Source organism: Panicum virgatum, chromosome 7K (genome assembly GCF_016808335.1).
Source record: "Panicum virgatum strain AP13 chromosome 7K, P.virgatum_v5, whole genome shotgun sequence".
Taxonomy (NCBI): Eukaryota; Viridiplantae; Streptophyta; class Magnoliopsida; order Poales; family Poaceae; genus Panicum; species Panicum virgatum.
The window spans coordinates 11,071,620-11,083,801 of record NC_053142.1 but is presented as its reverse complement, the minus strand read 5'-3'; the positions used below and the strand labels follow the sequence as shown (position 1 = coordinate 11,083,801).

The 12,182-nt window shown below is 43.3% G+C and overlaps 1 protein-coding gene across 1 annotated transcript; it reads right to left on the bottom strand.

The window, feature by feature from the left end:
• Positions 1–2,095: 2,095 nt before the first annotated feature.
• On the bottom strand, positions 2,096–8,076 carry LOC120639784 (ABC transporter G family member 25-like). The gene is made up of 13 exons (XM_039915668.1): positions 7,578–8,076; positions 7,354–7,430; positions 5,974–6,249; positions 5,800–5,863; positions 5,566–5,715; positions 5,436–5,470; positions 5,283–5,356; positions 4,206–5,089; positions 3,372–4,127; positions 3,141–3,289; positions 2,769–3,058; positions 2,554–2,678; positions 2,096–2,448 (listed from the first exon to the last, which is right to left on the bottom strand). The coding sequence occupies exons 1-13, from the start codon at positions 7,829–7,831 to the stop codon at positions 2,292–2,294; spliced, it is 3,291 nt and encodes a 1,096-aa protein (XP_039771602.1). The 5' UTR covers positions 7,832–8,076; the 3' UTR covers positions 2,096–2,291.
• Positions 8,077–12,182: the final 4,106 nt, after the last annotated feature.

Below are 12,182 nucleotides of genomic sequence, written 5' to 3'. Positions count from 1 at the left end.
TCGAGCTGAGTTTGAGCACGGCACGCACCGCCGCGGCCTTCTTAGTGCGCGCACCAAGGCAACTCTGGTCGTCCCTATTTAAGCGCCGCCCTGCCTTTGAACCACGGAAGTCATAGCCGCCGCCATTGGAGCTCCGCTCGAGCTCGGCGCCACACGCGTCTCGCCGCTCCGTCGCTTCCCCGTCGAGTCCAACTGCAGCCGAAGCTTCGCTGTGTGGTGAGGTTTTCCACGGGCCGTTTTCCCCACTCCCTCTCGTTTCCGCGCATGCCCGGTTGCTCGCCGGCGCTGCCGCTCCGCCATGCGCCGCCGCAAGCTCCGCCCGCTCGCCTAGGCCCTGCTCAGGTGCCCTAGATCGACTACTCGCGTCGCGCTCGTGCTTTCCATGCAAGCCGCGCTCGATTCGAGCTCCGGACGGTCGTTTTCGGCCTACGCCGGCGATGCGCCACCGCCCCTGCCTCGCCGCCGGCGCCAGCACCGCCGCTAGCGCCGCTCGCTTCGCCCAAACCCACCCTGGCCGTCGGATTCCGATCTAACGGCCCAGATCCAATCTAAACTCGAGTCAAACCTAGCCATACCGGTCAACCGAGCCTGTTTTGCAAAAGAGCCCCACTATTTTTCCAAAATTAACACGCCGTCCTCTGCAGTTCAAAAGGATTTCTTTTATGTTTTAGCCCCTGATCTTTTAGGTTCTTCGCGGTTTAGTCCTAAAACCCTGTTTTAGCCATAACTTTCGCATTTTAGTTCCGTTTTCAATGATTCTTGCGCCCACAAGCCTTTCAAACTAGTACTTTTTGTAATCGACTCTATAGCTTCTTCCATAAACGCTGGTTCTTCGGATCCTTGCAACGTGTACAATAGTTTTGTAACCTCGTTTTGTACTTCTTACATTGTTTGGTGTACTGTTTCTTATTGTTTATACTTGTTGTTTGCATTGTATGTTTGCTCGGTGATTGCTTCGAGTAGAAGAATCGTTGTTCGAAGTTTGAAGATCAAGTTTTCCAAGTGAGCAAAAGCTGAAGAGCAGTAAGAGTAACTTTTTGTTGGAGCAAGGTAAGTGGCCCTAACCATCCTTCTATCTATGCTTTATTTATGAGAATACTTGATTTAATTGGAACATGGAGAACCACACAAGAAAACAGTGCAACCACAATGCCATATGGCTCTGGCCTTGGCTAAGTAATTAGATAATCTATATGTCGTGCCTGGGGCATTTGATTGGTGGATTTTGAGTTATCGAGAATTGATGGAGCAGGTGAAAGAAGCTTCGTCTTCTGAGGTACCGCAGAAAGCCAAGGACCAATGCGTACATATAGTGATTCTTTGGAAAAGTCTCGTAGCTTCCCTATGCAATCACACCTCGGAAGTGTGATATTGTGCCTGATCAGCACATGCGTGGTTGGGTTTAAAGTTTTTCGGAACTTTTACGCGAATTATGGTGAAAGTGTACAACCTCTGCAGAGTGTAAAACTGATATATCAGCCGTGCTCACGGTCATTAGCAGCTTGGACCCTCACATGATTAATTTAATTGAAGATGTACTTAAATCATATTCTGGTTATTTCTTGTGGCCTTGCTGAGTACCAACCATAAGTGTACTCACCCTTACTTACTGCTGCTCAGAAGGAGAAGATGTATGAAGTATTTTGAAGATGCTGCTGAGTTCTAGGCGTACACAACCCCCAGTCGATTGCGTGTGAAGTTTGAAACCTTCGTTTCCAGAATAAGCTGTATAACTCTGATAGTCTTTTATTTGTTGTTTTTCTCTTTTTCGTAATACTATTGCTGATTATTCACTTATAATGTCTCTATATGTATGAAACTTGATCCTGGCATACATATAGATATGCATTCAGTTTTGTCTTTGAAACTGGGTGCGACACTTTTTGACGTTACATGTTGCATCTGCATGTTCGCATCAGATGTATGTTTGCATGAACTAGATCAATATGGAAAAAGGAGAAAAAACCAACAAATTTCATCCAAATATGGAAACAGTTGGAAAGAGCAAATCATGTTTGTACTTTTTTTACCATTATCGTTTCTGTATTTGTGGTACTATTGTCATTTTCATTTTCCATAAAATGGAGGAACCTCAAAAACAAGCTCCGGCAAATGGGATTTTCCATTTCCACTTTCATCGCCAGATGTGTATTGAAAAAATGATGCCAAAAAAGTATTTCCTAATCTTTATGCTAGTTAGCATACTAAAAGTTTAGATCAGAACTGATTTACAAATTTACAGATGAAGGAAAAAAAATTAAGTATGAAAGAATGGAACAACTAGACTATGGTCATCGCTTCTTCAACAAAATCATGGCCACGAATGCCAACATCCTGAAGAACAGGCCATACATAAACAAAATCAAAATACAGAGCTTGTAGTTGTGGATATCGAAAGTATTGTTGAACAACAGGCCACAACGAGTTATTAACCAAACTCCAGGATACCTGCATCAAAAGAGAACGCCATTACATCTAGTTCAACGTTACAGTAGGGCCTGTATGAAGCAAACATTCTAGTCTCAAAAGAAGCAGTGATGAACAAACACTAACTTTTTGGCGTTTACAATTATGAAGCCCTCCAATGCCCATTTTGAGTAGCACAATCTCTTCAGAAACATCGGAGTGCTCTTTTGAGTGGACAATAAGGTTAGAACAACCGGTATAAGTGCCGAACACTGCAAAAAAGAATCAGAATTAGGCACAATATATGTGGCCAATCATGTAAAAGATGTTGACAAAAAATATTTAATCAGCATGATACATACCAGCTGCGCTGAGCCAGGGCTGAAGCAGATGGCGAAGGTGTATCCTATCCCCGTCACACAGTACACAAGTGCGAGGAGTACAATGTAGTTATCTGCCATTGTTGATCTCGGGTTGTTGAAGTAGTAGAACATAGAGAGGTAAATGATTGGCTTTACAACAATGCTGAAATGATCAATTGTGTCCCTGGCAAGAAAGTACGCCAGCGAGCTCATTCCAGATTCTCTTTCCCTAAAGTACTGTAATCTTTCCAGTGAAAACGACCTCAATGCTGCAATCTTGCACAAAAGAGCTGCATGGTAGTAACCTATGTCAGTGAACTTTTCACCAAGCTCGTGGTGAAAATAAAGTGATGCATGTATATCAGAACTTACAAACTGCAATTATAGTGTATATGTAGCCAGGCATCCCGAATGTCTTATCACTGAGCTTTGCTATCGTCCCTAAGCAGATACCAGCTAGGCCTAGTATCAGGAAATCAACCGCGAGCAGCTTAGCTTCACGCAACCTCTGTTTGGTAACCCTGCAATGATATATATTCAGTAACAACTGATTAGTAGCTGTTCATTATTTTAGAACCAGATTGAAAAGGTTGCTGAGCATACCTTCCCAAGTAATATTTGTACTGCATAAAGATCCCTGGTGTTTTTCTGCTAGATAAGTCCTTTGGTTTTGACAGATGGTGTTCGAGACGGTCACACTCTTCTGTGAAAGCGTTTCTGAGGGGGAGGCAGTGAGGGGTTGAACCAGACATTGAAGGGCTAGAGCTTATTTGTGGGGTTTGTTCACCAATTTCCTTGAGATCATCTTGCATGTCACTTGGTACTTCATAGCCATTGTATAGCATCCAGTGCACTGGTAGGTGCTTGGCTTTGATGCCAGACCCAGGCTTCACAATCCCCTCGAGAATGTCAATATAGTGGTCTGGGGGGTTTACGCGGTCCGGAACATGGATTCCAAGGGTTGTGAAGTAGTCTTCAACAGTCTTGACTGGACCATTGTAAACCATCAACCCTCCTTTTGCAAGAAGTATCAAGTCATCGAACATGTTGTACAATGTATAGCTCGGTTGGTGAACAACAGCGCAAACATTCACGCCTTCAACTGCCTCATGCCGAAGAGCTCTGAGGAGCAGTTGTGATGAGGAACTGTCCAGGCCAGAAGTTGGTTCATCCAGGATTAGAAGTGATGGCTCCATCACCATCTCAATGCCCACATTAACACGCTTCCTTTGCCCACCAGAAATCCCACGCTTTTCAACAGTCCCAACCAATGAATTTCTGATACCCTGGAGATCCAGAGAATCTATTACCCTCTCCACTATGAGGACCTTGTCGCGGTGCTTCATTCTCGCAGAGAGCCTGTAGGTTCACAATAGAAATGTTCAGAAACTGGTGAGCTAATTACTGGAGACTTACTCAATATGAAATAATTATTACCTGCACTTTGCACTGAACCAAAGGTTCTCCTCCACTGTTAAGTTCCCGTGAACAATGTCATCTTGTGGCACAAAACCAATGATCTTCTTGTAAGATCGGATATTAACGTTCTTCCTATTAACAAGGACCGAGCCTGTCACCTTATAGCCGTTCACCTTCCCAATGACAGCATTGAGGAATGTGGTCTTGCCAGCTCCTGATGGGCCCATGACAGCAGTTACACGTCCTGGCCGGAGTTCGCCATTGATAGATCTTAACAGCTTCTTCTTTCCAAGCATCAAAGTCAGGTCCCTGAATTCAACCTTGAGCAAAGGCCTAGTTATCTCCTTCTGCTGATCCTTCACCATGGCGATCACCCCAGTGAAGGTTAGATTCTTGTTCTCCTGCTGTCGGAATTTCTCCTTCTCGATCTCGCCATAAGCATACTTGAATACCTGTGTGTGAGTTGATCTGTGCTTTCCTTTTGACGTAGGCTTTTCCTTTGCAGCAACTACTTCTTCATCACTGACATCAACGATAACTGACGGCATCACTTCAGTTATCTCATTTGTGCTCTCAGCTGCAAATATAGCAGAGTCTGACATTTCCTGCGTCTTGTCCTGACCCATCAGTGGTGCTTCCTGCACCCTGTGGCTAGAATTATCTGGATCTACCTGCTGATGAAACGATTTCCTTCTTGAAAATGTGCGTGAAAGATGACTCTGCATGCCATTCACATGCCTCCTTGCAAACTGTTTTGCCGCCTTCCATCCCTCATGTGCCTTCACCTGCTGCCGAGCCAGCTGAATGGCGTTCTCCCTTGATCTTGCCTTCCTCCGTTCACGAATACTGAGGAATTTGTCGGAGCAGTTGTATATGATCAGAAGCAACAGGCACAGTGCACCCTGCATTGAATGGCAAAGTTTCAATCATGTGCAATCACAAGATTGCAGTGCGGTTACCTCATTTTATTTGTGACTGGAAGTGAAAATTTTACTCCCACCACCAAGATATGTTGTTGTAACAGTGTGTGTGTGTGTGTGTGAGAGAGAGAGAGAGAGAGATTCGGAAATTAAAAAGTTAAGCGAGATGGTTTACCACTAGGCAAGCACCGAGAATGACTATGTTTTCATTCTTCGTGTTTTCATCACAGGAGGCCTTTATTATGCACTCTGCAAATTAATCCCAATTAAGCTCATTGATCAAAAGTTTGTATCATTGTGTGATCAAAGTCATGTTCATGATGCTTACTTTCTTCAGCGGTGGAACCCAGTCTGCAATAGTGCCTGCAGAAGAAACAAGCAATTATGACCAAATCAAACCACTTCGATTGTTAAAGGTTTGACTTACAAGATAGAGAAACCATAAGGTAGATCAGTACCCACTGCTACAAGAATCTCTTTTTGTCGTGGTTGGGCAGTAGTTACCAGCTGGGCAGAAGATTTCTTCAGTGCTCTGGATATCAGCCCACATGTCAGCACCTCCGCAGCTCTCTGTCAAACTTGTGTTTGAAATTATTTGATACTTGTATCTGATCAAAGTTCAACAACTCAGATACATGGCATCCTGTATTTGTTTATCAAGAAACCTATTGCAATATCAAGAAAAATCTTACGGATCGCAAAGACCAGTTGTCTCATTCGCTGTGGCACGTGGGCAGTACGAGCCTAGTGGACAAGCTATAGCCAAAAGGAAAAGAAAAGTTCATATCATTCACAACCCCATAAAATGATTTCTCTAGACATTTGAGAAAAACAAAAAGTGTATAGGACTTGTTGGAGAAACTCACGGAGCATGCAAGTAAGACCGCGGGGGCAGAAGAAGCCCTCACAGCATGCCTGGCAGTTCCTTCTTCTGAGAGGAATGTTGTTACTATCATGGTTTCTGGGGTCAGGAACTGGATCGGTAGCGCAAGCCCATCCTGGATCACACCCCTTCCCCCAAGAAGATATGTTGCAGTTTATGTTAGTCTTCAGGTTGATGTTCTTATCACCGTCACGGTCATACAAACTTGAGAAGTAGAATTTGACTTCATCGGGTGTGCAGAGACGCTGTGGCAGATCACCTGAATGTATCATTTAGATATAATGCAAAACTCAGTAATGTGGCCTTGAACCTCATAACAAAATGGCATCCAAAACAATATTTTTTTTCTAAAGTCAAGGAATTCGTTACTTCCAAATTTCACTATACAGTACAATTGAACTTTAGCATCTAATTTGATTAATGAAGATTGCAGGTTCATCTGATATGAGAACGAGTCAAAATGACTAACTTCTAAACATCAGAAACGTCACTAGATACGATTAGTTGGAGTTGAGCTTGTGAAACCCAACTGTGGCCATGTCCTATTTAGCTGCTGTTCACAATTCCTTTGTACTGAAGCATGACAGAAATAACTGGTCAATATAGGGTAGCGGTTCCACTTGTCACGAGCGCATGTCACCAATTTTATCTGTCCACATCATGCTATCCAAGTTGTAACAAATGCCGAGAGGAACTGTGCAAGAGAATGACTCAAAATTAACAAGGTCCCAATCAGCCACTTGGTCGAATGACATGAATATGAGTTTTGAGGACAGGGCTAAAATAACAAGATACAACATGTGAAACAGTGAAAGCGAAGGTCTTCGGTCTTGTACTCATGTAAAGACTTGGGGAAAACACAGCTGATTAGCTCTGTTTCGTCATCCTAGGAAACGGATCCTCATAATAATTATCTTATATGCCTCATCACATGGAAATCGGAATCGAACTGAGTTCACCACCAGGAAATGTTAAACTTGTAACATACACTAGGGTATATCCAGATAAGAAGTGGAAATAAAATAAAATAAAAAACAGGGCAGTTGAGTCCAAAGGGGGATTAATAGGAGCATTTGGACATTGTCTGCTGAAAAGTTGATCCAACATATGCACCTGTCCCCAAACTACAATACTTAATTCGCCCAACAATCTATACCGAGACGAGATTCTTCGGTTCAGACTAAACAAATCGAGAAACGCAACAAATCAACCAGGAACCCAGTCAATAAGAGCAGACGAAGCAAGCAAGCAAGAACAGAGCTGAGGTATTGCGGAATATAATGGGGATTGATTCACCAGTCAAACGGCTAACAAGAGGGGTTGAACGGAAGACGAGCAACTCGGTGGAAGGCTGTGGATTTACCTTGGGTGTCCTGGAGGCACTTATCCACGAAGCTGAGGTTGGATGTGTAGTTGAAGGCCTCGTTCCAATCCTCCTCCCTGAAACGCAACGCGGCAATGGGGAACCGGATCAGAATCCGAAGGGAGCAAAAGCGCCAGCGCTCTCTCTCTCTCTCTCTCTCTGGGGCATCGTCGGCAGGCCATGAAGTCGAAGAAGCAGCGGGGAGGCGAGGCGATCGAGCTTACAGGTCGGCGACGCAGAAGCTGAATTTGTCGGAGATGGTCTCGGCGACGTTGTTGGTCAGGTTGTTGAGCTGCTTCTCGACGGCCGACAGCGGCGGCGCGGGGGGAACAGGGGGCAGCGGGCTCTGCTGGCCGCGTGCGACGCCGGCGAGGAGGAGGAGGAGGAGGAGGAAGCCCAGAAGCTGAAGCAGCACGGGAAGGTGCAGGGCGACGCCCCGGCCCCGCCGCTGAAGCCGGAGGGGCTTGGCATCGCGCATTCCGAGGCAGGGGAGGAGCTAGCACCTAGCGGCGGCGGCAAGCGAGGGGGGAGGCCGGCTGGACGACGACGGAAAAGAAAGGCGTGCGAGGAAATGAGAAAGAGACGCTTGATGTCACCGATTTATATATAGCCGCGGGCAGAGAGCGCGCGTGTGTGTATGCGTAGCGGCGTACGGGTTGGAAAAATTCGTCGGAGACGGAGACGATGATTGATTTGGCTTCGGTTGGTGGCGTACGAGGCAGGACAGGAGAGGCAGAAAGAAATGCTCAAATGCAAACGTTGATTCAGTAATATTCTCGAGGCGCGTGGACTGGCTGCCAACATGGGTCTACCTGGCTGCTGCTTGATGATTTCTTTTTCTTTCCTGTTCTCTCTGTTTTCGACTGTGGATGTGACCTCATTTCGTAACAATCTCGGCCTAAACCACTGAATTTCGTAACAATCTCGGCCTAAACCACTGAATTTCTTAACAAGCTCGGCCTAAACCACTGAAAGCAGCAGAACAGGAAGGCTGGAACATTGTTAAAACAAAAATTCCCTAGCTTTTTTAAAAGGCTGCTAAGTTAGCACTTTATTTTTCGGGAACTTTGCATAGTGAATTGGTTAAATTCGTTACCATGCAATATTTACACATACCTTGAAATCTAGACTCGGTATAGATGCTCGCACTTTACATAAACTTTTTAGGAAAAAATGGTGTTATTTTTCTAATGTTGGACAATATACTTGTTCACAATGGTAAATTTATTGATCTCTAAGAGTTATGAGCCTAGTATTGTAAGGTCAGTCTCCGTGCTAGTGTCGTAAGACTATGACACATCAACAAAATTGTTAATTTGGCAATAAAGTTAAGAGAAAAGAGATGACCCGGGTGAACACTGTTGAATAATTAGGCAATTGTCCGAATAAATTCCGAAATAAATAGATCATGAACTTGACTAGAACTAGCATGAACAACCCTATCATACAAGTAGCAAGATGCAGTATAAACATGATATCAAAAAATATGATTAAACACTAAACTAAATAGCAGCGTACGTACTGAGCGTTTGCCTTCGGGAAGACGAACGGCGCTGACGGGATGATGGCGGTTGTACGAACGGAGCGCAGCAGACAGCGTTGCAGACGTAGATACGCCGCAGCACCGGACTTGGACAGAGGACGAGCCGTGGCGAAGATCGTTGAGCAGTCGCGCGGCGCTTCCCAAAAACCTTATTCGCCCTCTCCCAGTGCAGGATCTCAAAGGCGAAAGGTTCCACATACCTGCTCTTCCGTTCGCCGGTGCACGCCGGCGCTCGGGATGGAGAAGACTACGGTGGCGGTGCAACAGTGAGAGAGAAGGCAAAACCCTAACTCAGATTAGATCTGTTTTGGTGGCGGCCGATAGATTGTATATATAGGAGAGCCCATGACCTCGCGTCGTAATCGGATTAGGAAACCGACTAGACCTTCCATATCTCGCAAACCTAACAGCCAAGCAACCAAAAATAAAATAGCAAAAGAAAGCCGCGCCCCCGCAAAGCAAGCGAGCTCGCCTCGCCGGGCCCAAAAATAAAATAGCAAAAGGAAGCCTGCTGCCAGTCTCAATGTCTGCGTCGACATTTTCGAAAAAAACAAATCTAGGTTTGAGAAATATCAATACGAAAGGTTCCGTCTTCAATTGGGCAGAAATTAGGGCCACTGAATTAGCAGTGACACCAAGGCTTTTTCATGTTTTTTTTTATCTTTTTAAGCCATTCACGTTTCACAGTGGACCTTTTCAAAGCTCGTCTGATATATTTGGATATGGGGAGGGGAACTCGCGTCCACCTCCTGTTTCCAATTGTCCAAGTCAAGCTCGAAGTCTGTCCAGGAGGTCATCTGCGTCCGTTTTTTGGAAGGCAGGCCACTGAGATCCATTCACTAGTGACAAATAAAGGAGCAAGTTTCCTTAAACAACATCATGTTTATTTGAAATCATGTAATTCTCTTTAACGGCCTTTTTTTATGGGGACGGAGGGGGGACGTGGCAGCAGAGAAATACTCCAATCAAAAAACATAGTAATCATGTCAAAGAATTGTTTATGAAAATCATTCTGAAATTTCTTCTAGCAAGATCAAGAAGATATTACAGGAGTATGGCAGCACACTCTTCAAATCCCACATGCATTAACATTTACAGCATGATACATTTTAACGAATATTCTATGATTTTAGTTCTACATAAAGGTATTTAATATATTTCCGTACAAAAAGAAACTCTTCCTCCCTGTCCGGGGAAAATTCTTCGACATATCAACATCGAAATCCTTGTAGAAAATAATGCAAACATATCAATTGCTGGAGATTGCCGGCTGCATGGATTCGATAATCAACACGCCCGAGGTGAGGTAGCGTCATTTGGAGACATTTCGAGAATCCATCCGCGTGATACCCGGCTGATCTGCTCAATTGTTTTGGGTGCTATTGATCTCCAACACCGAAAAATCTTTTTCAACGCGGTTCAGGGGCGATTTGGTAACTTCTGTCAACCACTTAGTTCAGACTTGGAGCTTCCTAGAAATTCTGTCTGACTGAGCATGTAATCTGTACAGCAGTGAGAGGCATGTGGCGCAAAATCTGTGAAAGGTAACCACCTGTTGACCGGGGCAAAGTGTTCAAACAATAAACAAAGTTTTTTTAATTGCAAAGTACAACTCGGATATTTGCAACATACACTCATCTCTATGAGCATAGAAATGCAAATCCTATCCCGCTATGAGAATATTCGAAGACTGAGCTGGCAAATCCTCGAGATTGATGAAGTCACCACAAACATCTCACTGTGATGGAAATGTCACCTACCACTGAAAGCACAATGCTGTTAAATTCTAGAAAATTCGCTCTCACGAGAAGTCCAACCCATGACTTAAGTACTACCGAGACTATTATAACCACTAAGCTACATGCCTTTTGCATACTTACTTCAACTCGATCACCCTGCGTTTGGGGCTATTCATGCTATGACATCTTGATTTTGTTTAAGGCATGGATCCCGAAGCAATCATGATATGACATCTGGATTCAAAGAAAATGTATACTTTCTCCGTTTTTATTTACATGTCGTATTTGATTTGTCATAAGTCAAACTAGACTAACTTTGACCAATTCAATAGAAAAATATAGCAACAACCATACTATGCAACCTATTCACTATCAACATATACATCAGGGTGAATCCAATAAAACAAATTTGGTATTGAAAATATTATAATTTTTTTCTATAAGTTTGGTCAAAGTTTGCCGAATTTGACTTAGGACAAAACTAATACGACATGTAAATAAAAACAGAGGGAGTAATATATTTTGAGTATGCCCTACAATAATACTAGAAAATCCAAATCGATCTTGATATTGGTTTGCACAGCACATTGGTTATTGAGTCAAGAATTAATGTATACTGAAACAGATTTTTTAGAAGAAAAACCTAGACAGCTCCTTTTTTTAAAAAAAAAAAGAGATAGACTTCCAAAAATGTATGAATTGTTAGTTTAAAAAAATCGGTATGTCAAATTCAAACACATCAATGTAGTGTATCCCATTCTGAAAAGGAAAATGAGGACATAACACCATTACTGATGCGCCTGCTTAATTATGGAGTAATGAAATTCAACTCATTTGAAATTGCTTAAAGGTAAATTTTGAATAAAATCGATGGATTCCAACAGCAATGTTCTTAATCTAAATAGACACATGCTAGTTGAAACGACTAATGTAAATTTATCCTATAGCATAAATTAGTGCACACGTACAATATACTTATATACAAGACCCAAAATGATGATTTTTATGTATTTTGTAATATTTATCTACGGTATCACCTGTGGTCTGGATCTATCCCCAAGAGAAACTAATAATTATGTAGGCCTTTGTTATACTAATCGTCGCATACTCGCATGCGTGCATATGTGAGCTCGGATCCCAGTCCCGATCTGTCATGTTTTAGAAAGCTCAAAGCAGCATCCCCACATTATTATAAGGGGTCCCACGACGCAATCTTTGAAGGTTGACACAAAGCCCGTGAAGAACCACTACGGCACTTGAGAACACAAAGACCCAGTTTAGCTCAAAATAGGATTTCCCTGTGGACATCAAACTTAGTCTCCTTTATGTTTAGGATGAGATAGACAACCGAATGATTTATAATTTTTACAAACTCTTTTTGAACAGAATAGGAATGTTTGGTGACCATGTAAGTAGCATAATATGTGTAAGGAAATTGCTTCTTTAAGGGAAAAAGTCTAATTTACACCCTTTAATTGTAAAGCTAGTCCAACTTTTAATCTTTACGGTTTCAACTAGACAATAGGTCCTAGGTGGTTTTCCATTCT

What these genes read in the sequence shown, in the direction of transcription:
- LOC120639784 (XM_039915668.1), bottom strand. Translation starts at nt 7,831, where the DNA reads ATGCGCGATGCCAAGCCCCTCCGGCTTCAGCGGCGGGGCCGGGGCGTC. An exon ending in ACAACTGGTCTTTGCGATCC is followed by an intron (nt 5,716 to 5,799) that starts GTAAGATTTTTC and finishes AACTTTGATCAG; the next exon opens with ATACAAGTATCAAATAATTT. An exon ending in ATAATTGTAAACGCCAAAAA is followed by an intron (nt 2,449 to 2,553) that starts GTTAGTGTTTGT and finishes CTTTTGATGCAG; the next exon opens with GTATCCTGGAGTTTGGTTAA.